This window comes from Maniola jurtina, chromosome Z (genome assembly GCF_905333055.1).
Source record: "Maniola jurtina chromosome Z, ilManJurt1.1, whole genome shotgun sequence".
In the NCBI taxonomy this organism is placed as follows: Eukaryota; Metazoa; Arthropoda; class Insecta; order Lepidoptera; family Nymphalidae; genus Maniola; species Maniola jurtina.
In genome coordinates, this window is record NC_060058.1 from 12770524 (window position 1) to 12797962 (window position 27439).

The 27439-nt window shown below is 36.9% G+C and overlaps 1 protein-coding gene across 2 annotated transcripts in view; it reads right to left on the reverse strand.

The window, feature by feature from the left end:
* Window positions 1-2012: 2012 nt before the first annotated feature.
* The window catches only part of LOC123880543 (peroxidasin-like), a 52659-nt gene continuing 27232 nt past the window's right edge, over window positions 2013-27439 (reverse strand). Inside the window, exons 2-7 of one of the 2 annotated variants that reach the window (XM_045928716.1) lie at window positions 17581-17796; window positions 8533-8604; window positions 7542-7774; window positions 7044-7337; window positions 6681-6953; window positions 2013-6597 (exon numbers count right to left, since the gene is read on the reverse strand). In XM_045928716.1, coding sequence (XP_045784672.1) covers window positions 3746-6597; window positions 6681-6953; window positions 7044-7337; window positions 7542-7774; window positions 8533-8604; window positions 17581-17796 — 3940 coding nt within the window. In that variant the 3' untranslated portion in view covers window positions 2013-3745. Of the gene's footprint in view, window positions 6598-6680; window positions 6954-7043; window positions 7338-7541; window positions 7775-8532; window positions 8605-10201; window positions 10289-17580; window positions 17797-27439 lie in introns of those variants that run through there. The other variant, XM_045928717.1, reaches the window with a different exon arrangement.

A 27439-nucleotide genomic window follows, 5' to 3' on the forward strand; every position in this document is an offset into this window, starting at 1 on the left:
CTCGCATAACAAGACTTCCGTACCATCGTACAAGATCATTACGAACTTATTTTTTTTTTAAATTTGCATGGCGGCCATTTTGAAATGTGCCAACTTGGTTTTTTATTGTTAGCTGTTAGAGTGGCAACAGAAAATTTCAACTATCTACCTGTTACGGTTCATGAGGTACAGCTCTACAAAGACAGGCGGACAGCAAAGGCCCTTTCCAGCTGTTGGCACCCTTGGGGTACGGCCTGGAATGACCATACAGTTTTGACAAATAACAACGTTACTTATCAACAGATTATAGAAAGAAGTGTTATTAGGTATTAATTTCGGCGCGTGTAAATACGCGTAATCCACCATCGTACAGTGGATCATAGTGGTTCTTAGAAAACAATAATCCTCTCTCTGAAGATTGATCGATATTGCAAGAGGTATCGATAATTTGTTACGGCCATCACTAACTCATGTGACTATACGACTATTATACTTAACACCAAGATGTTAAAAATACGAATCTAACATGAATAAATACAATCAATTTTTTTATCTAATTACATATGTATCTGTATATGTATGTACCTAAACGTATAAGTACCTATAATGTAGGTATACAAAGCGCATCGTTCTTTTATAAATAAGCTGTAAATTTCCCTTAACATTTTAAAATATATTAAATAGATTTCATAATTTTATTTACTGTGAACGTTATTTAATTTACAGTTTTCAGAGAATAATTTTCAGTTAGTCTTAGGGTGCGTTTTTATAGAAGCTGAGCGGAGCGGAGACGTGTTCAAATATACCACTCAGATTATTGTTAGATGATATTGTAATATCGCGTCATGTCTCGGTAAAATCTGATTGGTCGAAAACACGTCTCCACTTCGGTCAACTTTAGTGGAATCGCAACCTAATACATGACCTGTTTGTACAATAATTATTCACGCACATTTCAATAAACTAAAGCCTAAAACGAGCTGTACGAAACGTGATAATACCGTGACCGCAGATAGCAGGCGTAGCGACAACGGTTTTACGTACTGTCGGAGGTACAGTGGTGTAAGGGCGTTTGTGCACTTATTCATACTCAATTCGTATTCGTTTTCGAAAAAAAACGACTCGAAGTAGCCGCCATATATAACGTACGTACGTGTGTGTACTCATTCGTATTTTTACAATTCATATTATCATCATAGACGTACAAATACGGATCGTATTTTCCAAAAAATCCATCAAATACAAATGAGAAACGAATACGAATGAGTGCACGAACACAAAAATAATCGAATTGTAATCTCGCAGTGTAAAAAGAATACTATTAAAATAGCTAGCGTCCAGTATTACAATATCATACAAAATATTCAAAAATTAATCATTTAATTTTTTTTACGAGACATTTCACCGCGATCGATAGCCTCATCTGGTGACAGAATGGCTGGCTCATTTTTTGCGCAACGGATCAACCTGGCTGTCATGATTTGTATAGTAATTAATAATTTCAATAAAAAAGTAAGAACAAAAAAAATACAAAGATAATATTTACAAATTACAACTTTATTTTTCAACTAGCTGATGCCCGCAGCTTCGCCCGCGTGGATTGGTCAGATCCCCTGCAGCATCAGGATTGAGGAGTTGGACTCCAAATTTTTTATGAAACAATGTCGCAAAGTTCCTCTATCGATTAAAAAAGAAATGACGCAAATCGGTTCAGAAATCTCGGAGATTTCGGTGTACATAGGTAGAAAAACACAACTCCCTTTTTAAAAGTCGGTTAAAAAAGTAGCCTATTTTACGCCCTGGTCAATCCTCTACTTGCCTGTGAAAGTCCCGTCAAAATCGGTTCAGCCGTTCCAAAGATTAGCCTTTTCAAACAGACAGACAGACAGACAGACAGACAGACAGACAAAAATTTTAAAAACGTGTGATTCAGTTATGGTATCGTTCAAATAACCATATGAGCTTAATATGAGGTAGTTATTTCGAAATTACAGACAGACACTCCAATTTTATTTATTAGTATAGATATAAGATAATATTAAAAAGTTTTACGTACATTAAAGCGTAACTACTTGTAAACAAGTGTTAGGTATAGAGTTCTAGAATACATATTATATTCAAGAATTGCTCAGTAATATCCACTAAATATAGTTCCTCTATAACCACTAATTCCTTAAATTCTTATTATATTTTATGTAGCCAATACTTATGTAAATTCAATTCAAAATCGCGTTAATTTAAGCTTTCATATTATATTATAATATTATGAAAACTCGAAAAATACTCAGACTGACCGTTTCTAAATTTATTCTTAATTCGTGTCACAAACCCCGCAAAATTCAATTTAGGACGGACCCTTTCAACCTTTCTTCCTATACGAACACTCCTACGATATTGTTGTCTTAGGCTCTATAAGCACTGTATCCGATCCGAATCTGTCCATTTTACCGGATTTGCTTGCGTTGTCTTGCTCAGACTGGCCGACCGTATGACGGCTCGGATTCGGATCTGACGCAGTGTGCAAGCGTTAAAAACAAGTACTTGTAATATTGTGGTTCATTTGGTCCGTGAACAATGCTACTAATTGGAGATATTCTCGGCTTCGGAAAGCAAAATACAAATCTAGTAGCGTAACCTCTCTTCAAATAGTTACCTACTGCGGCTTTTCGGATCGAAAATTCTTGCATTCGAATCGGATGCAGTGCGTAAAGAGCCTTATGAAAAAAGAATCGATACATAAAATGCAAATAAAGTTAGTAATACTGTGAAACTCGACTTAAACGAGTGACTTTCATATCAAAAACTTATAAGTAAATGGCACATCATGCAGATATATTTTATATTAAACAATAAATACATTAAATCAATCAGAAAAATAATAATCATTATGAAACAAATACAAAAAAATATAATGATATATTTTTATACTTACTAATCATTTAAGTCTATATCATCTTTTCTAACAATACGGTTAAGACTAGATAATAGGTTTATGTATAGACACCTAACACCGAGATTTTTTAATAATGTGTGTGTGTGTATGTACTGAGCTTGTAAATGCATATTAACATGTGCTGATCCGCTACTACAAAAGAAAACAATTTTTTTTTCTTTTTTTTTTCATTTACTTTTATTTTAATGGTGTAGGCATAATACAAACTTGAATGACGTAGGCATACAAGTTTGTTAGATTCAGGTTAGATTAATAATATATGTAGTATGTATTTAAAAGATATATATAGATAATATACACAGTAAATAGTATCTGGGCCGTAAATAATGTATTATGTATAATGTAGGTAGTAGGCAGTATGACTACGAAATAGAACGAAAAATATTTTAGTTAAAAATAATATATTTATAAGTGATAGTTTGGAATCAAAATCAACTCTTAATTAGTTGGACCACATAGAGAAGACTTAAAGCTATTTTGAAGTGTTATCATTAATTAGAAGTTAGATAATATATTACGTTCTTATTAAGTATATAGAGACTATATTATAGAGATGACTTTTTCTTTCTTGGAATACTAGTATTTTTCGTTAAGTTTTTCTTAAATTGTTACTTACTTCAAAACAAGTATATATTTTTTTGTATTTTTTCGTTTATATATGCATTTTTTTGTATTTTTGTATTTTTTTAACATTGAATATAATACACACATCAAGATTAAGTTGCAATTTGAAGGTATTTCATACCTTAATCGAGTTAGATAAATTTTCAAGCAAACGTAGTATTATTATCAATTTTAAAAAGTTGTATTTATTTAAACCCTCTGACAACTTTCCTCCAAATGTAAAATTTTTTTCTTCAACTGCTCAATTGTGTTCGTCATTTCATTGTATATTAAATCTTCCAGTACATCTATACGATGCTTTTCTTCAACCATTAGAGCATCGACGTCATTTGATAGATCTCTGCGTACACGATTGGTTCTAGTATCGTAAGTATCTTCGCCGCACGACTCACAATCCATCCAGTAACGTAAATCAATCGATGGCAAATCTTCACAAGAAATGAGCCCATCTTGTACTTCAGGAAGTAAAAATACATTTTCGTTGATTGTGTCAATATTATCACCGTTATCGCACAAAACTCGAGCCAAGTTTGTTTTTTTAATCTGTTTTAACTGTTGAGGCTTGAAAGTAGAAGGATTCTCGTACCAAAAACGATCTCCATCTCGTAAACGCCTAAATTGTTCTATCAAGAGGCAACGGAACAGTGGTCCCACTTTACCGCCTTTTACTTGATCTTCTAGAATACCACCAACCCAAACATCAATATTATGAACAGATCCATAAAGTTCCTTAAGTTTGTTTCTAACGCTCTTATCCGAAATCTCATGGGCTAAGTCCTCAAAATCATTAACTTCAGTCATGTTGCAAACCTGTCGCCATTTTGTATAAGGTGGAATAGCATGATCTCTACCTCTTTGGATATTAATTGCAGCTAAGTCTAGAGCAACGGCATGAGCAGTATGGAACAACTTCTCGGTCAGTTCAGAGTTAAGATTCTGTGTAGATGTTTTCAGTTTAGCAGGTGTTGTGAACATTCCTCTAAGTAAAGGGTCAACACCACCTTCATCGACCAACCGCCATGGAGAAAAGAAAGCGTTACGTAAAAGTAAATGACCTTGTGGGATCGGTTCAAAGTTTTCATCATAGCGATTTAGAACAGGATTAATTATCGAGTGTCCAAATCTCAAAGCAGCAGTAGCAAATACGTTAGATATAGAAGGGTTAATATTTGGATTGTATTCTTTGTATTCGCCTAATTGAGAGTAGCCTTCGGGGCCAAGGATAAGCGGTAACCAATGAACATAAGTGATAACCTGCATTTGTGCTCCAACAATTTTTCTAGCTTCTTGATAAACTTTATCACCATCCCAGAAAGGGTTAAAGGTTTTCAACTTATTAGCAATTCTATTGTGTTCTCGCATCCAAATCGTATGCATTGCAGCAAGTCCAATCTGTTCATTGGCTCTAATGTCACCCGCGACGAAACAGCTACGAGTGCTTTCTTCAAGATTACGTCTGCAATCCATGCCATTTAAGCCCGTAGTCGGTAGTAGAGGTTTTTTCCCTGGAAATTGCGCTCCAACACGTAAAGTCCCATTCTCGTTGGTTAAATCTCGTAAATCTTCGGCAACTGATTTTTCAAAGCCATAGACCTGAGAAGCGTCAATAAAAGAAGTGAGCTGGTTTATCTGTTCTCTCGGTTGAAGTCGACCAAAAACTACTGATGTCATGCCAGAACCACAGACAGCACTTGTTCGGACAAAATCAATGCAACGGCGGTTAGTAATTCGAGGATCATTTTCAGGTACATCAATTGGAAAACAGGGAGCTGCATAGTCGCAAGTCTTCTTGCAATCAACACCATCCCAGGTTTGAGAACTGACAGATGGTAGGGCGTGATCTAAATCATGATCCAGCCACTGACCCCATTGCATAGTCATATGAGTAATCTCAATATCTTCTGATATCTCAGTTGTACTTATGATAGATACAGATATTAATCTTGCACTTGGTAAAGCATATCCGTTATATTTTATATTCTTGTTCCACCCCGTCGGCTGACTGAATCCATTTTCATATATGGGAAAAAGTATTCTTCGAAAACCTGTTAGAGACGTGCCCCAAGTTGGGTAATCAAAATTATTGCAGCTACCGTCAATGCTGCGGTATTTACTATGATAACACATATCTGAACAGTCTTTGGTTTCCCTGTGTGCCACGCAACCAGACAATTGACCCAATACTTCTAAGTGTTGTGGAGATAAGATGTTTTCATAGTTAAAAGGTTGAGCCGATGTAACTGTTAAACCAGATTGAATAAATTGCCGTACTTTATCTAAAGCTCTCTCATAAATTTCCGCAGCCCGTGCTACTTCTCTTGCTGGTGCATTAGGAAATCTGGTCATTCTGTAAAGATCATGATAATTGACATCAGAACTTTTGTTATTAAATAACTGCTCTATAGTTTTTGCAATTGCTTGATCCACGTCTCGTGTTGCCTCGGTAAGGGCTATATTGATATACTCATCACCTGGTAGTATATGGTCTTTGACAGTTAAAAATAAGGAAGCGGCATCGCGGCCATATTCATTAAAAACAGTACATTCATAGTGACCGGCATCTGTAAGTGTGACATTATTTATAATTAAACTACCAATAAGAGCTATTGTTATTCTTTCATTTGATGTAACTCGATTTCCATCTTTTCTCCATTCAACATTAGCCGGTGGATCACTTTCATATTCACAGGGCATTTGTACCGAAGTTTCTTTGAAAGCATCTGTATCTTCCGGACGCAACACTATTTTAGGTGGAACAATTTGGAAATTTTGTACTTTCAAAATGGCTGATATTTCAGTAAGACCTTCAGAATTTTCAGCCCTGCAGTGATATAAGCCAGCATCATCTTCGGTTGCTTCTATTATAGTCAAGTTTTGATTTTCATCACGCAGTAGTATATTTTCACTAGGAGGCAAGACCATGGTGTTTTTATACCAAGTTATAATAGGTTTAGGGACTCCTCTGGCTGTACACATGAATTGAGCAGTATCGCCAAGAGCAATAGTTTGATCCTTCGGAACAGTAAGAAACGCGGGAGCGACTGTAAAGAAAATAAACAATTTAAAAAGATTATTACCTATGGGGATTGCTATTCCAAACAAATAATACGGATATTTCATTTACCTTTAACTTCCAGATTGACGGAGGCCGTAACTTTTCCATTGATATTCTCTGCTTGACAAGTATACAATCCTGCGTCCTCGTGTTGTATATTCTCAATAATTATAGAACCGTTATGTTGCATGGAGATTCGTTCGCTTAGTAATATTCTTTCGCCGTTAAAGTACCAAGAGATATGCGGATTTGGATTCCCTTTAGCCACGCAATCAAAGCGCGCACTAGCTGCATTAATTTTAACAACTAGTTTTCGCGGTAGTATCGTAAATACTGGGTATCCTAGAACGAATAAAATATGATTAACTGTTCAATTCGAATCTGTGCATTGTCCTGTACTAGTAATTATTGTTATTAATTTAAAATACCAACCATTTTCATCTGGTTTACTTTGAACAATCATTCTGGCTGGCTTAGACCGAACTTCTCCGGCTGGATTCTTTGCACTACATTCGAACACACCGACATCGTTTTCATCTGCTTTATGAACCATCAGTGTGCCATTACCCATGACTTCGTATCGAGATTTATCATCAGGTAAAGCTGTTGAATCACGGAACCAAACGATCTCAGGTTCCGGTTCACCAGTAGCGCTACATGTGAACATAGCGTCTTCTCCAAAATTAACTATCACATCTTCGGGATCAGATTCGATCTCGGGGCGTCCTGTAAAATATTAAACATTAAAGTGAAAACTGCCTTTTTATATTTTCACTTTACGCACCATAAAATACATATGGTTAATGAAGCCACAAATAAATACTTCACGTGAAGCGAACTTACGTAAAGGCAATTCAAAACTTAAGGGACGATGAAGCATTGTAAGTCTAAGGGTTGAAACCTGACTTCGAATAAAACAAGGAGACTTACGGCAATGGAAGTCTTTCTCTTTCATAGTTGCAAGGGACGTTCCCGTAGCAGCAGCTGGTTCGTAACAAGTAGCAGCAATGCTCATGTCGCCGTGCTCAGCCAGCATGCGAACGAACCAGAGCATAGCACAGTCGCAGACCAGGGCGTTGCTGTCCAAACGAAGCTTGTGGAGTTTCGGCATTCCCCGGAATGAGCCAGGGGGGATTGTCTTTAAGTTATTGTTGTGTAGATATCTAGAACAATATTGAACCTTATGTGCAACGAGTGGAGTCCAGCCTAAGCACAGTGTCTATTGATAATATCTCCAGCTTAAGTTAGGTAGAGTTCGTATCTAAGCGATCCCTTAGATACGGTCCGTTGTCCGGACCACGGGTAATGGTAGTTCTAGACCCACGGGTACATGGTAGTTTTAGATGTACCATGGGTGCATATGTGATAGTATACCGTCACACCAGTCGGACCACAGATCCGTCACGACAATGGTGGTATACCGAAGATCCAGATACCGGGTATCCTGTGTGTTTTGTTTTTATTTTGCCAATTGCAACAGTATGTTAAAGTAAATAAAGCTGAGTCACGATAGAATGAGCGATGGAAGCGTTCCAACGGACCAACGCGGTTCCTCAAAGTTACAATAAGTACAATACAAATAAATTCATGAAGACGTTACGCAGCAGCGCGCTTAGAGCACTGTGTTTTGTAGAGTTTCTTGTATCACAAACGTATTTGCGTATATAGAGCAATGTGATGGTGCTATCATCATAAGTATTATGCGTGCCTGTGGGAGTCCACTGTTGAACATAGCTTGATTAGAGTAACACCAATCATAGACCTTTCGCTGAGTGACTTTGAATTTGTGGATCAGGTTGCTTGTAAGTATCCACGTTTCAGGCTTTAGATGCCGCTTTTCTATTGAGCCTAAAGTTTGACCCATTGATGTAGGAGGAATCTATTGTTCTGTGGATCTACTTAAAAGTTTTGAGTGACTTACAATCGTTCGAGTCGTGGCAGGTTGGAGAAAGTTTCGGGCTCAATCTGGTGTATCTCGTTAACATGTAGGTACCTGCAAAAGAACAATAAATATTGTAAAAACTTACTATGAATACTGAACTGGTATAACTAAACTACATAAAACTAAGTATTGCACACAGTTTTTTTTTTCTCTTAAAATACCTTGAAATACGATCCAATAATAAAATGTAACTATTTGAAATATAATTTTGCTTTCGTTCGGTACGAAACATTTGGTTGTTCTAAACTTTAAAAACCAATAATATTTTTGTCGCAATGAACTCATCAACACCCTAATCAGAGGGCGAATTATTGTTGTTATCCGAATGAGCCCATATATAATATGCTAAGTATAATAACCATGCTATAGATGAGGACTATCAAATAGAGTCACATGTTAATATTTTTTTATTAAATTCATACTTAATAATCCACACTAATATTATAAATTCGAAAGTGTGTCTGTCTGTCTGTCTTTCTGTCTGTGTGTCCAAAAGCGAAAATTGTACGTCTATGTGTGTGTGTGTCTGTCTGTCTGTCTGTCTGCTACGTTTTCACGGCCCAACCACTGAACCGATTTTAATGTTTGGTACAGACTTGGGATACATCCCGGGGAAGGACATAGGCTACTTTTTATCCCGGAAAATTGAAGAGTTTCTACGGGATTAAAAAAACCAAAATAAAAGCGGGCGAAGCCGTGGGCATCCTCTTAATATAAATGTGAAAGTGTGTCTGTCTGTCTGCTATCTTTTCACGGCCCAACAGTTTAACCGATTCTGACGAAATTTGGTACAGGGTTAGCTTATATCCCAGGGACGGACGTAGGTTACTTTTTATCCCGGAAAATTGAACAGTTCCCACGGGATCTTTAAAAAGCTAAATCCACGCGGACGAAGTCGCGGGCATCCTCTAGTACTTAATATTATAAATGCGAAAGTGTGTCTGTCTGTCTGTCTGCTACCTTTTCACAGCCCAACAGTTTAACCGATTCTGACGAAACTTAGCACAGGGTTAGCTTATATCCCAGGGACCGACATAGGCTATCCCAGAAAATCAAAGAGTTCCCACGGGATTCCTAAAAACCCGTCCGCTTAACCGATTTGTATGAAATTTGGTACCGAGGTAGCTTGCGTCCCTGTAATTATAATGTAATTACAGGGAAATTGTATAATTGTTGTAATGTAAGGCATTTTATCCCGGAAAATCAAACAGTTCCCACGGGATCTTTAAAAACTAAATCCACGAGGACGATGTCGCGGGTATCCTCTAGTAGGATTATAATTAGACTTTTTAGAAAAATGTTGAGTATCCGTGAGTTGATTATTTGACACTGAGTTTCTTTGTTTATATTTTTGTTCTCGAATAGGCCGATTCATACCACGCAAGTACACGTAACACGCGCGTGGTGACGCGCGTGAATCCTTTGACGTAACTGCACGCATTACGTCTACGCGAACATTCACGCCACGCAAGCGCGGTATGCCATGTCTCATACAGTTCCATACATTACAGCGTTATGGTACGCGCTACGTCTACGCTTACGCCACGCTCACGCAGCCTGTGTGAACGAGCTGTTAATTTCCGAGTTGAAGATCTAAATAAATAGGGACGGACGCCACGACTCTATTTAGGTGCCCTAGGCTATGTACGAGTATAAAGTAAAATGCAAATAGCGTTTTCATGTTGCTTCCAAAGTTAGTAAAAGAGTACCTACCTACAACTCTACTACGTCATCGTTACGACTACCACGAAACTTTTCCCTGACTTAATAAGAAGGCATAAAATATTAGTTTACAACCTACAAACATAAGCATCCACATAATGACATAAGGTTGCAGTTCTAACGACGCTAAACATTTTGAGTTATATCCACCCGTTTATATCAATTTTTGATTTATTTAGCTTTACATAAGTTTGAAACATTCTTTGATTAATATTCTAATGAAAAACCGATGTGAAAAACGCAAATAATACTATACCTACAATCGAAGGTATTATATAAAAGATGAATGTCATGGATTTGTCTCTTAACTTGCTTCAGTAGTGCGCGGAACTACAAATAATTTATTATAGGCAGGTACCTAATAATATAGCTTAGCATTTAAATTGAATATTTAAAAGAGCAACCGTCGAGTTTCTTGCTGGTTCTTCTTGGTAGCAAAGACACTCCGAACCTGTGGTACATACATTCACTTGAAGATTCAAAAGCACTTGCACAAGCACGCGTTTATTTGAATAAAACGAATTACTGTTTCTATTATTAGTTGCAATAACTAACTGTACAGGTTGCCTTGGTCGCCGAGATGCCACCTCGCCTTCCGTAGGTACATTTCATTAAAGAGGAAAGGAAATCATTTATTTCACGTTTGTTAGCATGTGGCGATGTGGGACGTAGAAGCAAGACTCTACCAACAATTTGGAATAAAGATACTATTGAGAAGAGCCGCCAAGGAACTCAGTAGTTGCCTTTTTTTCAAAACAAAATGTTACAATTATAGGTATGTAAATATAAAATACACATGCATTGTAACTAAACTACATTGTGGGCTTCTGAATGCAAGGCCGACAGTTTCCATGCAACCTTGGCCTAACCATTTAGATTTTCGTCAATTGTATAATAAATATTGTTTAATACAGCCCCTCCCGTTTCAGTCAGTACAAAGTCATTTAAATTCAAATGTAATTGTTATTTAAATAGAGCTTATTTTGCTTTAACAGCACGTAAGCACGTGCACGCACGCAGTCGACTCGCAAGTCGCGACGCCTACGCGTCGATCGCGTTTTGTAGCCGCGAACGAAATTCATGGCAAATAAACACGCCCTAAGACTCTAAAAATCCAAAACGTAACATACATAAAAGCATTCACTGAAAACATTTGCATTTACAAAGTAATTTGAATGTCCTGTGCATAAATTCATTTTAATTCTCGTATATGTATATACTTCTTTGATATTACCAAACAAACACTTTTGTGCGAATTGGCAGAGAAATCTGGAGAGCGATGTAAATTCATTTCATTGCATAGACAGGGAGTCGATGGCAAACAAAATTAATTCATTAGTTCACGTGACAGAAAGCTTAGATTATAAAAACCGACCAAGTGCGAGTCAGCTCGTGCACCGAGGGTTCCGTACTATACATACAAGAAGTAAAACGGTAAGAATCATTTTTGGTAACGAACCGCAAAACTAATTTTGTTTGCAGAGGTTGATTTTATTTTTCCTTTAAAATACATAAGTGTATAAACTTCTATTGACCATAATTATTTCAGATTTTTCTTTTTGATTTTAACTTTTTGGTATATGATTTTTTTTTTAAATATTGATTTGTTTTTAAAATAATAACGTAATTGATTGATAGATAGTAGATTGATTTACGTTGTTAAAACAGTGTCCATCTCACTCTTGAATATGTCACACCCGTAAATGTTAAGTGGAACAGCTTGCACTCACCTTGAAAACCATGGAGAGCACTCCTAATTTGAGGGAAGAGAAGAATAATAGCTGTTATGATTTATAACATGGCAACTATTCTTTAAAGAAATTGTTATTACCACCAGCTTCCAAGCTAACAGTACTTCTATAGTTACACATCGCCTTTGTAGTAGAGTTTCATGCATTGCAGAAAAGTAAACCGTTTTCGCTTCGCCGAAGTAATAAGGTGTAACGCAAACCTGCAGAATAGAGAGAGAAGATTGCGTGTTTTTATAAAAAACTCACACTAAGCTTTATTTGCTTTGGTTTAGGGCACTATCTCGCTAGGACGTCAGTGGTGGCGTAACCAAGTCACACTACTAACAAAATATAGGCAGGTATATAGCACTATAGAAGGTGTTATCTGGCGTCTGGTGGCAAAAAAAAATTGGAGACTCCCACTTTTTTGGATTCAACATCCGTCAGGTCTATTTTTTCGTATAAAATGTAGCCTATGGTCATCCGGATTACATACATAGACTGCTAAAATCATAATCTTTCCATTTGGCTTTGCCGTAGTCATGTAAAAATACTAGGTTCAAATCGCTCCGTGGGTATACGTCAGACCTAAGAATTTCATTTGTGAGATGCAAATACCTACCTATACTATTTATGTGTAAGGCATTCCCACCAGGAATTTATAAATTCAACGTCTATCCGTCTGTCAGTTTATAAATCGAGATTTGCTCGCTCGCCGGATTAAAATTTAGTGTATGAAATGCTTTTGGCAGCATCAGTTTACAGTCAATATTATAATACCTAAATACTAGACGATACCTGTATATCTACATTTATATTATAAAGAGGTAAAGTAAGTTTGTTTATAGTCAAGTTAATCTCTGGAACTACTGAACCGATTTTGAAAATTCATTCACCAATAGGTATAAAGCTACATTTGCCTTGAGTGACATAAGCTATTTTTAAACACCCGTTCAAAGCCGGCAACCCGGCCCGGGTTGCTCTTTAAAAAATTTAATCAGAATGTAGCGTTATTATCGATGTAGATCCCAAACCATCTTTTTTTTATTTTTGTCTGTCTGTCTGTGTTAGCCCGGGGGCTGTGAGGGTGTTCAGGGCGTCCCCACCCAGATTGCCATCTCAACCTGTCGCGTACATATTATTTTCCTCTGGGTCATCTATAATCAGAATTGTAAATATAGACGTGTGACATGCGTGTGACAAACGAAACAGTGAATCACTGACATCATGTGGACAGCTTCTTAGGTTGTTAAGGCTGAGACAAACAGAACGCGTGACGGCGGCCAACGGTGCGACGGGAACCTGTCGAAAAATGGTTCCACATTTGTGGCATTTCATTGTGTCATGGCTCCGTGTCAGTATACTGACAAGCGTTGCTGACACGATACCTATATTTACTGCTAATTGTCGTGACAATTGATTTGTGACGAAATGTTAAAATGTGACCTATCTCGAACACCCATAGAAACAACTGAACATGGAACATGGCGTGAATATTGTACGGTTCAGCAATATATTAGCGTGTAATGTCACGCATTAATAACACCTGTCATGATATCTAATTAAAGTCGGTATTTTCAGAAGATGTCAGCTATTAACTACGTGACCAGATGACGTTTATACTTGCATTTATGTCACACGGTGAAGGGGTCAGTTGAACAGTGTGTAGGTAGTGCCATTATTGCTACGGTAACAGATCATGGACCGAATTTAGCGTAACAAGTCCTATAGTGATTTCGGTTCGTTGCAGTGTCATAAATGTGAATCCATTATATTATTCTTGCCGTCCGCCTGGCTCAGAATTGAGTTTATGTTGTTACGAAAAAGACTCACTATCTGTTTGCATGCGTCGGCATTCACGCATTGCGGTAGCGTGTTGTATGTTTCAAGCTTTATTGTGTAAATAGCAACAACACGTAGGTACAAGTACAAACCTCAAACCCTTCACAACAGCAACTGTTCACGAATAACATAGGTATAATTGAGTGAACTAATTTGAATGATTTTTCTTATTTTGATAAGTTATGTCTTCAGTGAGGTCCCATAAAAACTGGTGCAGCCCAGACGAAGACTTCTAACCCAATGGATTGACGACTTTTAAAAGGATATCAGGAAATGGGTGGACGAAGTACTTGGGGGACCATTTGTGGTGGTGCCATGGAACTAGGAAAACATTCAGCATTCTTTAAAAGTCCTATGTCCTATGACGCATACAGGCTGATGTATGGATTGATTAAATTATTTATTACACGTTAAACTTGTTGACCAATGAATACATTTTAACGTACTCGTACACAGATACACATAGTTATTAGTTACTACAGCGTATTTGATGCACCTCTATCCGCTCGTCTATTTTGGTCCAGACATCGGATTAATTAGTAAACATGCACGCACGAATTCAGCGAGGTATCACATTATGTTTGTCGGGTGTTAAAGTCAAACTTCGTACCACTGGCATTTCTAATTTTGTCTAGATGAGAAGGGTAAGGTCGTGTTTCTCGCAGAACCAATACGTCAACCGTGTTTTGGAGTGGACACCGCTACCAATACCTAAGCATCGTGAGGACGAGCTCCAGCCCGCTGGACTGACAACTTTAGGAAAGTAACGGGAAGTGGGTAGATGAGGAATGCGGAAGACCATGTATAGTGCACGCTCTTGAGAAGGCCCATGTCCAACAATGGTATACAAACTGATCCATTGACTGGTTGATTGAGAAGAGTAAAGGCTTAATACGACCATACCCCATCCATTTTAACCCCCTTTTGCCTGCTACTGCATCGCCATTACCCATTAGGTGAGATTTCAGTCAAGAGATAATTTGTATTTGATTAAAAAAAAAACTTATAGGTTTATTGTGTCGATATTAGAATCTAAGTTAAATTAGAAGGCTTCACTTCCCTTTGCTACTGCCCGCCTCAGCCTTCGTAATTATTTTAAAATCATCAGAAAGACATAATATTAACTTTATTACATATCATTATGATATAAAAATAGCTAAGTAGATACTTTAGTCCTTATAATAATAACGCCCCTTTACTTGTTTAAGCTAACAAGGATATAATAGTAACCACGAAGGCAGTGGTGTTGACAGTTTTGCACAGGGTATGAATTTACACTGGATTTAATAGTCAAGACTCAAGATAGGGGCTCCTTTAGGGGACCATTCGATGACATGGTTCAATGAATGCATTATGTTTCATCTCTAGTCGATTACCGGAAAGCTGCATGAATCACTGCTATTATCAACTCAATTGTTGTGATTGGCTAAATTCATGGTACTTTTGCTGCAATAATGTATCCAAGTCAATAGAGAGAAAGTGTCGAACAATCAATGATGATTGCGAGCGTCATTTTACCGTAATCGAGCCCTGTAAAAAGTTTAGCTGAGTGATTGGAAAGGTCTCTGATACAATAGTTTTTCGGAATTGCTACTCGAATTCTGAGGCCGACCGTAATCTAATTAGGTATTTTTTTATATTCAGTAGTGGTAAGTAATGCTGCAGTCTAAGATGGAAGCGGGCTAACCTGGAAGTGTAATGGTAGATTTTGTTAAACCCATACATACCCCTTTACACGGCATCGTACCGTAACGCTAAATAGCTTGGCGGCACGTATTTTCACAGTACATCTTCCGTGCTAAGGTCCCTTTAAACATAGTACCTAATCTTTACTAATATCACCTAGAATTCTTTGGATATGCCAGTGTTTTGTTTTTAGACTACAACATAGGATTCATATCATGTTAATTAGTATTTGCATAGTGCACGCTTATCGGAATGGAAACAATAGTTTTCAATTTAGGGAGGATATGAGTATTTAGTATGTAGTTATAATATTAAATATCCTCAATTAAAATTTAAAAAAAAAAAACACTTTTAGAAAACTTTTAATATCTATAACTAATGTGTGAAGACAAATCTAACCAGCTCAAACACGATGAAGTATTTACGATAGGAACATGAGGAGTTCCAATGACCACTTCCCAGCTCTATCATGAGATCGGTTGGAGAAAACGGGCCTAAAATTCAGTTGTGAGATAAAAATCTTCAAATCCACATACTAACACGGCAAGTTAAACAAAAGCTTGTAAATTGTAATGTACCTGCATATATTATAGCTGAATTGTATCTATAATATCGATACCTTCTTCAGATCATTTAATAATTGAGACAAAGCAATCTACTCTAAACAGATTGCATTATTCAGTTAGCGATAGGTACTTGTGATTTCTAGGATGATCATCTTGCTCACTCAACCAAACTAACACAGTAGGTAAATGCCAACTAAGTATTTCCAATGTTAAAACATTATTATCAAGAAACCCAGCTTTTTCTTAACATAATATCAGAGACGAATGGTTTATTTTTCGTAAATTATACCGGAATCTACACGGAACTTTAATTTGAAACTAAATTCGATCTCAAGTTAAAATTTTCTTTGGAGCAGGTATGCAAAATTTCAACCTTACAGCTCTAATAGTCTTTTGTAGCTTAGAATAGATAGCTTTAGAATACAGGAACGAACGGACAAGTACTTTTTTATTTTATTAATTAATATTGAATGTTTTACAACCTGCTTTTAACACAACAAAAAAAAAACACTAGGGTTTACTATTGTTGCGTATCATTCCGTCCATTTATCAATTTAGGGTATAGTGCTTCCATAAATAATATATACATTATTAGTTATTAGGTAAAGTTACAAGATAATATTTGTTATATTTAATTTTTCAAAAATGGGAATTGTTAAGATTTGTTGAGAAAGTATGATTTTAACTTGTGTTTAAAGTTAAATTCGGTAAGTCCTGACCTAAAAGCATTATCTAAACTATTTAGGCGAGGAATCATGTACGCGCTGGTGCGCTCACCATATTTATTTTTTGCAAAGATGGTAACTAGTTTTTTTTGAGTTACTTTGCGTGTCTGTATTTTATTATTAACTTCCTTTTGTATGGCTACATTAAAAAATTGTTCTTAATTACAGACAGAGAAACAGACGGATAGACATATAGGCGGACTGGCCTCTGGTTGTGCTACGAAATCTTAATTGCATCATAATATGGGATATAATATGGCCGCGATTACACCTGTGTAGGTTTTACTCACATAAGTAGCTTACTAAAGTAAATGACACTTATAAGTGTGTTGACATTCGTAAATTTGTCGTAAGTTAATCATGTAAGTTGCTTACGTGAGTAAAACTTACAGGTGTAATTGCGGCTTATAGCTCATTTCGCGTCCGATAATGTAACCTGTAACCGAGCCTGTCAGTTGCATTTTGACAAACCGTGCGGTTTGCATTCGCGCGTTTCCACTTTTCTAAACTAGCCCAAACTGTGCGTCCACACACTGCTCTACTCGCGCAATCAATACGCGCTAGGTCGCTTGCCTTTGCAACGCGATGGACGTCAAAACTGTGGCAGCGTGCGCGCTATTGCATACTTACCGTACGCCACACTACGTCTCTGCCTCCGTTCCTCGCTCCTTTCCATGCCACACGGACAGTGGACCGGGGGGGGGGGGGGGGGGGAGGGGGGGGGGGGGGGGTAAGTGACAAAATCTGGGTACTCACAGTTGTTCTAAATGCACCATGCCGTGAAATACATCAGATTCGATATGCTGGATGCGGTTTCGGTAGAGGTACAGGTATTTGAGGCGACGCAACCCGTGGAAGGCGCCCGATCGCAGCTCCCTCAACTGGTTGTCGTTTAGCAAGAGCGACCGTAGCCGATGGAGATGGCTGAATACGCCCGGTGCGATATCGTATATACGATTAAAACGCACGTCTCTGCAACAAAACAAAACAGGACATAAAGAAAGGAACAAGAGAGTAAAATACAAACGGTGGCCTAATCTCTGTCAGGCAACCAGAATTAGGAGAAGGTAACAGAGGGGTCTTCCCTCACTTCCTCCATACAATCGTAGTTCGATTCTCATTTCAATATTAAGCAACCCAAGTCTATAGGTCTATGTGCAGACACATTTTAAAAACTAATATCTGTACCTGTGGTTTTATACATTTCTGTAAAAATGTGTTGTGTTAAAGTTACGCGGGCTCAAAGATTTGTATTTTTTAGTCTACTATGGTCCACGCTGGCCTGATGCGGAGACCTATCAATAGAATAAACAATTTATACTGAGAACATTAAATGTATCTTGTTAGCAACACAAACCTATTTCTCGTAGCGTCATCGAAGTATAAACGAGCTTATGATAAGATAGGGTTGGAAACTAGGAGAGGTAGCGATAAATTCATATGGCCTTATGCGTTATATTTCATTCATGTTATATTGAGCCTTATTTGTATTTAAAATATCGGTAGATGTAGTTCTACTTGTAAAATAATAAGCTACTATAGCTACTCGTACTAAAGTTTGTAAGGGAATGCTTTACCCTGGGAAACCTGAGTAAAACAGCATTTCTCTCTCGAAAGTTTATCTCTGGATCCGACTACATAAAGCACTCTACAACAATATTGTATATTCAACGGCTTTTTTAAGGTTCCGTACCTCAAAATGAAAACCCTTATACCCTCACTTTGTTGTCTGTCTGTCTGTCCGTCTGTAGTGTCTGTCAAGAAAACCTATGGGGTACTTCACGTTGACCTAGAATCATGAAATTTGGCAGGTAGGAAGGTCTTATAACACAAATAAAGAAAAAAATCCGAAAACTTTGAATTTGTGGTTACTTCATAAAAAAAATTAAAATGTGTTCATGAAATAAATAAATAATTAGTATTTTCAATTTAATTTCAAAGTAAGATAACTATACCAAGTGGGGTATGATAGCTTTATCGGTACATTCTAAAACAGATTTTGTTTATTTTTATGCGTAATAGTTTTTGATTTATCGTGCCAAATGTCGGAATAAATACCCGAGTACGGAACCCTCGGTACGCGAGTCTGAGTCGCACTTGGCCGTTTTTATTTTTTTGTGAAAGAATAAGTATTGCTAACTGTGGTAGTGGGTAGTGTGGTTTATAGACTAGCGCTTGGCTGTGATCCGACCTGACAAACATGCTGGCAAGTGATGATGCAGCCTAAGACGGAGCGCGCTTGCCTAGAAGATGCCTATTCACTCTTGCCTGTACGTGGCAGGAAACACGGAATTCCGAAGGGCATTCCATTCCTTAGCGGTTCCTATCAGAAACGTTGAGCAAAAACGTGTATTGGATGTCGACCATAATATGGTCTACCACATAAGAATCCCAACGTTAATGTTTCTCGCTGTTCTGTGGAAAAATGGTGAAGCAGGAACAAGGTCGTGAAGTTACTGAGTAAAGTCTCCAAAGTTAGATATATCTGATAGAAAGAAAGAAATGTAAAATTTTTAAGAAAGTACGAGTATATAAATAATGAAAGAAAGTTGAAATTGGTACCTACTTTGCCAATACTAAAGCTCATTTAGACACAAAGTTGAGAGTTAATGTAGAAGAAAGAAAAAACATCGAAGCAGAATGCAAATGGATTTTTATTGAGTCCAAAGCTTTTATAAACTTAAAGTAAAGTACGGAGTTCTGTGTTCTATTTACTATTCACATCTTAAGTAATGCCACATTTTCCCCTTGACTACGACTGTAAAGCTTAGCATAGGATAAACGGCTCTCGTTTAATATGTATGCACGAGGCTACCTATAATATTTTAATTCGTTGTTGTATAATAATTATTATGTACCTGGTAACTTAATACGGGGTTCGATCGTGGAAGCAACCGGCTGAGCTTTCAGTTGCACACAAGATGGTGTAATAATATTGCATAACTTTTTCGGCTCTTCTGAGTGGAATCTGAATTCTGGTGGCAACCCACAATCGGACAACGGACACCCGAGAGCCGACTTACAAAAAAGATGAGGTTCTCAATACAGTACAGTATCAACACACAGTCACTCAGTACAGTGAGGTTCTCAAAGATTTGTATGTAAATTTTTAAGACCGCGTAACTTTGAAACCTAATATTTTAACAGAAATCTGGAAAACCACAGGTATAGATATTAGTTTCTAGAATATTTTTGCAAAATTTCGTGGACTTTGATTGCTTAATATTCAAATGAAATTGGAACTACGATTCTATGGAGTAAGTGACGGAGAGAGCCCTGTTAAGCAATTATTTGTTAGATATAAGATACCTACGTTCCATAGTGCATCTGCATAACTGAATTTTAAAGCCACCGAGATACTTAATAGAACTGCAGATCAACTGACAACCATACAGTGTAATTTTTCAAGTTGACTCGTAAGTCGTGACATTTGTCTAAGTAAATCTGTCAATTAGCATTATGGACGGGCCAAGGAAATTCCCGTCTTTATCAACAAGGAATAAATTTGCCTATGTCTATTACACTCAATCAATTCCGTAACGTAATGTTTTGCGTCGCAATTGAAATTAAATTTCAAAGTCAGCAACAATAGGTCTTTAATCAAAATGCAGGCGTACTGAGGTCATCGCAATAATGATGCATGAAATGTACACTCAAACACAATATAGGCACGAGAGTGCTTGCTATACGTGTGCCTAAATTTACGGTTCGTAACTAACTACTGCAAGCTACACTGATGAGTTCGGCTCTGGTAAAACCGAACGTTTGTAATTTATTTTAGTACAAAAAGAGTTGTTTACCTATTGCAAATAATTGCCTCTCTGTTAACTGCCCGGTTCGATCTATATAGATAGATAGATAGATAGATATATATATATATATATATATATATATATATATATATATATATATATATATATATATATATTATTGTCTATATATTACTTACTAGCATTTAGTATGTTATATGACATTGTAAAATAACTTACGTGTTAAGCAGTAAAAATTTTGTAACATGTTACGTAATCTGAACGCACCTTTAGCTTTGAAGCGAAATACGAACCAGACGGTCTTTGTCTTTTCCTGAACGTCCGAGTTTCATTGAAAATCTTAAGTTTAATTTAGATTTTTAGCGATTCACGCGACCGTAATGATTTTTACAGAGCACAGAGGAATATTGCAGTTGCTAAGACTCAAAGGATCCTTGATATTCAAAATGAATACTTCCACGGGAGATCAGAGAGGTGCAGATCTTTGTTTCTTATTAATAAGATTAAATCAATCATCAACATCATGACGATGATGATCCTTAGACATCCACTGCTGGACATAGATCTCTTGTAAAGACTTTCATACATAACGGTCTTGCACCGCGGCCGTTTAAATCTAATACTTAAAATAAATGCGAAAGTAGGTATGTCTGTCTGTCTAGTAGCTTTTCGCGACCCAACCGGTTTTGACAAAATTTTGTATAGCTTTCTGAAGCTGAAATAACGCGCCCCACTACATAATTTTGTTGATGTAGATGGGTGAATTGCGGTAGTGGGGAGTGTCATTTCAAAATAGACAAGCCATACAGCTATTTTGCTATATACAGATATATACAGATTGAGATAGCTAGATAGACATAGACGGAAAATCAAAGAGTTCCCACGGGATTCTTAGAGACCTAAAACACGCGGACGAAGTCGTGGGCAGGACCTAATAAGTAATAAGTAGGCAGCCGTACTATAATAAAATCGAATGCCGATGCACTGATCTGCAAAATAAAATAAACTAATAACTTACAAGTGTAAATTAAAAATTTATAACACCCCCGACAAGTGAAGGTCAAGTGAAGGAAAAGAGGTGAAGTGAAGGTGAAGTGAAGGAAAAGAGCTGATAACTTTCAAACGGCTGAACCGATTTTCTTGGATTATGGCTAAGAACACTCTCGATTAAGCTACCTTTCAAACAAAAAAAAAAACTAAATTAAAATCGGTTCATTCGTTTAGGCGCTACGATGCCACAGACAGATACACAGATACACACGTCAAACTTATAATACCCCTCTTTTTGGGTCGGGGGTTGAAAATGAGTTTAGCCAAATGTTATTGAAACATTTTTAATTAAAAAATCAATGCTCTATCCAATTTTGTGATAAGGCGATTTGTTAAGAATTTATTCAAAAGGAAAGTTACTTGAACTCGAAATGAGAAAGGGCTTGAAAACTTTCGTTCCAGTCAATGCTAGGTATGTTAAAATAAATGCTGTGATGCTTATACAAAAAATATTTTTTTTTAAGTTGGTACGTTTGCGTGATTTAATTCCGATTTCAGCAACGTTGAGTTTTTTCACCAATGTTTAATCGAGGAATAAATTGGGTGTAACGACAGTTTTTGTACCGAAAACCCGCCAAAATATCAAATTTACTCTCGGACAAGACTTATTTAACGTTATTGAAATCGGCCATTATATCTTTAAAACTCCCGATGGAAGTCTTTGATTTTCCGGGATAAAGAATAGACTATGTCCATCTTTTACTTTTACAAGATGAAAGCTATCTATGTACCTAGTTTGATCAAAATAGGTTGAGCGAATGGGTCGTGAAAAGTAACAGACTGACACAAGCTTTATCTAATTATCCGTTGCCCGGATTAGTGGATCACATTATTTTATGCTGGCTAAAGTTTGTGGTATATATTTATGTGTGTATGTTTGTTGCTTTTTCACGCAAAAACTACTGGATGAATTCGGTTGAGAATGAAGATTAGATTATACCCTGGATTAACACATAAGCTACTTTTTATCCTGGAAAATTAAAGAGTTCTTGCGGGACATTTTAATAAGCTACATCCACGTGAACGAAGTCACGGGCATAAGTTAGTAATATTATAGTGGTAGTACGCACTAAGTTTTGATATTATACCTAAACCTAGTATACTTGTAACGGTAAGGTCGCCCGTGCGATGCCGGGCCAGGTCAGCTAGTATATTATGTCTACTAAGTACTTTTAGTTTCGTATAAAGGGACAAAGAATTTAGTTAACAATTTATTAAGGCATGTTGTTACTTGGAAATAGTTTTGGTACCTACATTATTTTTGGCTTCATAAACTAAAACTCTTCGAGCTAAATCTAACCTATATTAGGTAGGATTTTGGTAGCTTCATACCTATAATCTTCTCTTCTCTAAATATCTAGTATAAAACAAAGACGCTATCCGCCATTGTCTGTTTCCTATAAAGCATCTAAAGATATGATCGTTTAAATAATTTTACGATAAAAGTCATACCTACTCGTAATTATAGTAAAATCTTCACAATTTTTTCGTATCAATGATAAAGCTTTCTTTGATTAAAGTTTTTAAAATATATTTAGCTATCTAATGCCCGCGATTTCGCCACGTGGACTGCACAAAACCCCCTATTTTATTTCCAGGGTTAAATTTTCAAAAATCCTTCCATAATAAATGTCTATGTCACAATAGCTATCTGCATGCCCCACACGTCCAGTAGTTTTCCCTTTATATAATAATATATAAATCGTCCAGTTACAGAACTTATATTATGGGTAAATTGGGTAGGCATAGACGTTTATTCCTTGGTTATGTTATCTGCCATTTATAATACTTACTCGATTAAAGTATTGCAATGAATAGTTTATTCTACTTTGATCAAAGTGAAATAAAAAATGCACTCGTACCTAATCACGTCGGAACATATTATTATTTTCCCGGCCAGTAGGTACAGGTACTCTGCTATAAATATAGCTCTTGAATTCCCTTGGCTTCCTCCAGCGATATAAATGTTCGACTAGATGGGACGCTTCATAGTAACAACAGTTCTAACGAACTGTTATTTTCTTATATTATTCTCTTATAACTACCGGGGCAATGCTCATAACACATTGCCCCAGAAATGTGCATGAGCATTGCCGGGTACATTATTAGATAATATTAGACTACCCGCTATTTACTATTTTACGATTGTAATTACTATTTTACGATGCTTACCGCTGTGCAAAAAGATAACATTAGCTTATGTTTGTTCGTATAATTTCTGATTGAGTGGTAATAATTTCTTTTTGAGAATAAAATTCTTTAACCATAACAGTAATGCCCTTGTGCCAATTGTAATTTACGACCCTCTTAGACGCAATCCGTTTGTAAAAAATAAACTTGCGCAATAAATTTAAATTATTATTTACATAGCTGTATCCATCCTCCATCCTATCCAGCATCCCCCGCACCCCCGCACCCCAGGCACCCCGATTGCCATCTTGACTTGTCGCGTAGTATAGCTGTTATTTTATTTTTAAGGGGCTTTTATAGGTGTCCTATGTGCCAGCCCAATTACTAGCTAATTATAGCTTAGGACCTACCAATAGTCTATTCTAATTTGTTTATGTTCATAGAAAAGGACTGCGTCTAAAACGGATTGCGATTGATAGGATTACTAAGGACACTTATGTTCGTTGGAAGTTGGAACTATTTTTATTATGAAGCGCCGCATCTAGTAAATCATTTATATCGCTGGCTTCATTTGGTTTAAAATGAATGAAGAATAAATTATTATCCTGAGAGGATAAAATAAATAGCACTGTGCGACTACATAAGAGCTTGATTAATTAAGCGCTGCAGATTGCAAATTGCCCTTATCAATTTACACACATATGGTTATTTGGATCGCAGTTAAGTGCATCGGCATCTATATCCATACCATCAGTACCTATATTATAAACGCGAAAGTGTATTTGTTTGTTGGTTTCTTGATTTTTTGATTTCATGGTTTGTCCTTGAATTACGCCGCAACAGAGCAACGGAATTATCTGATTTTCTACATCGATATACTTGAGCTCTAGAGAGTGGCATAGTGACGACCTTCCTGGCGCAGTGGTAATCGCTGTAGTCTTAAATCTCTGGTCTGGTCTGGTGGGAGGCTTCGGCCGTGGCTACTAGTTACCACCCTACCGGCAAAGCCGGGCCGCCAAGCGATTTAGCGTTCCGGTACGATGCCGTGTAGAAACCAAAGGGTGTATGGGTTAACCCATTATAGCCTAGCGGTGCCATATGGCACCCAATTTCGTATGTTTAAATTGTCGGGCCCTGTCCTTGTAATAAGAGGTGAAGTCAAGTGGTTTGTTGTCAATGCCATGCTAGAGGGACATAGCCATTACTCCATTTACTTTGTTTTGTCCCATAAGCTTTTTGTGACCTGCACGAGCACCTGTAAATCAGTGATGTGAAATTGCTGCCAATAATGGATGCAACATTCAAGTAAGGGGATCATATTTTTTTTATTTTGAGTAATGTAATACTTTTATGAATTTACACTTGATGCCAAACCTTGCATTGACTTGTTCATATCATAAAACTGTCGTATTTTGTTTTATTGTTTGGATTATGGCATGTTAAAAGATATGGATGCCGTACGGCACCGCTAGGTCATTATGTTGTCTTTTTATTATGTATACTAAAAATCTAATTTATGTCTTTTCTTTGGTTATTCCTTATGTAATGACTTTTTTGTTTCAATGGAGACTGTACATTACATGAGGCACTTGCTATACTAGAAGAAGACGATGAACTCAAGCCTCAATTGCTATAAATTGAAGCTCCAGACCCTATAATCCTATCTGACAAAGATGAGGGTGGTTTCATAAATAATCCCACTGGTCGGCAACTCAATTCTAGATGTGAAGTGGTGCTAGGCTCTACATCTGTTCATACCTATTTCAGTTCAAAAGTACGCCACGAGGTGGTGGCCGTCTATCAGCTTCAAACACCAAGCAAAAACATCTAAAAATACTGGCAATCGGGTCTGACAGCATATGTTATGACAGCAGAAATCATTTATTGGTACCCAGCGAGTTATGTCGCAATTGTGGGTAACAGTATTGTCAGTCAGACTAGACTACAATGCAATAATTGCATCGTCGGGCTCTGTGCACCCTGCAACCTACAAGCTTCCTACAAATAATATGTAATTTTATGGAAATATATGTAAATGTTCATGTAATATATTGGATCTTTTAATCAATTTTGAACCTTGAACTATACAAGAGTTAATACCTTAATAATTCTTATCAAATTGTGGTAGAACATTTTGGTAACAATCAGTTATAAGAAATTTATGAGACATTTGAAAAGACACGGTAGGAGCCTAGCGGTGCCATGCAGCATCCATGGTTATTTCCAGAAGTAAGACTTGCACCAAAATTCTGATGATTAGATCTGACTAATAGGGTCCATAATAACAACATATCAATGAAAAACTCAATTCTGAGACCTTAAAATAATTCAGGCTATAATGGGTTAAATAAAAACTGCCATACCCCTTCCAGGTTAGCCCGCTTCCATCTTAGACTGCATCATCACTTACCACCAGGAGAGATTGCAGTTAAGGGATAACTTGTATCTGAATTAAAAAAAAACCTAAGCCAACGCTAACGAATTTACCTACTACATAATAAAAAATAATATATATATATATATATATGTATAGAATTACATTCAACGCAGCCGAAGTCGTGTGCACACATTAGTCTTAGTAGTAAGAGAACAAAATCATATCCCTGTTTACGAAAGGTAAATAAATAGTCATCAGCTGAAGTATGTATGACTTCGTTACAAATTAAAATCAATTCATTAATCATTATCAGTTCAATATGTTAACCAGATTTAAAATAATTGAAGTCCTACCTGACTTTTACATTGATATCTACTGAAAAGTGCTCCGCGCGTTATTCTATGACATTGCCTACAATATCTAGCTTGACTTTTGAACCGAGTAACTTAGTTTGATTTTTGAACCTAGTTATGCCAAAATTAACCAAACTACATATTCTCAAAAAAACAGTGAAGTGCGAGTCGGACTCACACACGAAGGGTTCCGTGCCATCGCACAAGAAATAACAACTTACACATTATTTTGTGATGTTCCTAACCATAAATTCACTGTTATCGGATTTTCTCCTTTATTTGTGCTATAAGACCTACCTACTCATGATTCTAGGTCAACGGGAAGCACCCTATAGGCACAGTTTTATCGTAAAACTCTCCTATAGGAGTTGATTTCCTTGACGGGTCTTGACATCGACAGACAAACACAAAATGATTCAGAAGGGTTTCTTTTTTCTTTTAGAGATACGGAATTAACCGCAAAAATGATTTAAGTCAGTATTATCCTCGGTAAACATAAAAAATATACAGTATCAAAAAATACGTTTATTTCTAAATCCTAGTTATACACAAGGATTCATTTTGCCACTATCAGCTTTCACAAGAGACACCTCAGTAGTTGAACTATGAGCAATCACAAGTCAAACTTCATTTTCTCGAAGTCAATGCCACAATCAGTGCGTTGTGGTTTGGTACGTTTTAGCAGTTGATCCATGTTTGGTCCAGTTAATTTGACGTAGATTGGTAGGTCACAATGCCACAGAGTAAGCATATGATATAACATAGGGTTCGATGAAGACGTCTAGATAGAGCAAGGTGGGGACAAAGGAGTGACCCGAACTGGCCTACGTAGTTTGGGCCCTATGTTGAAGGGTCGTGGTGGTCGTCATTTACCACGAGATCAAAGGCATCAGACTGCTGTGTCTCTCTTTACACTGTGACAATATCAAGTACCG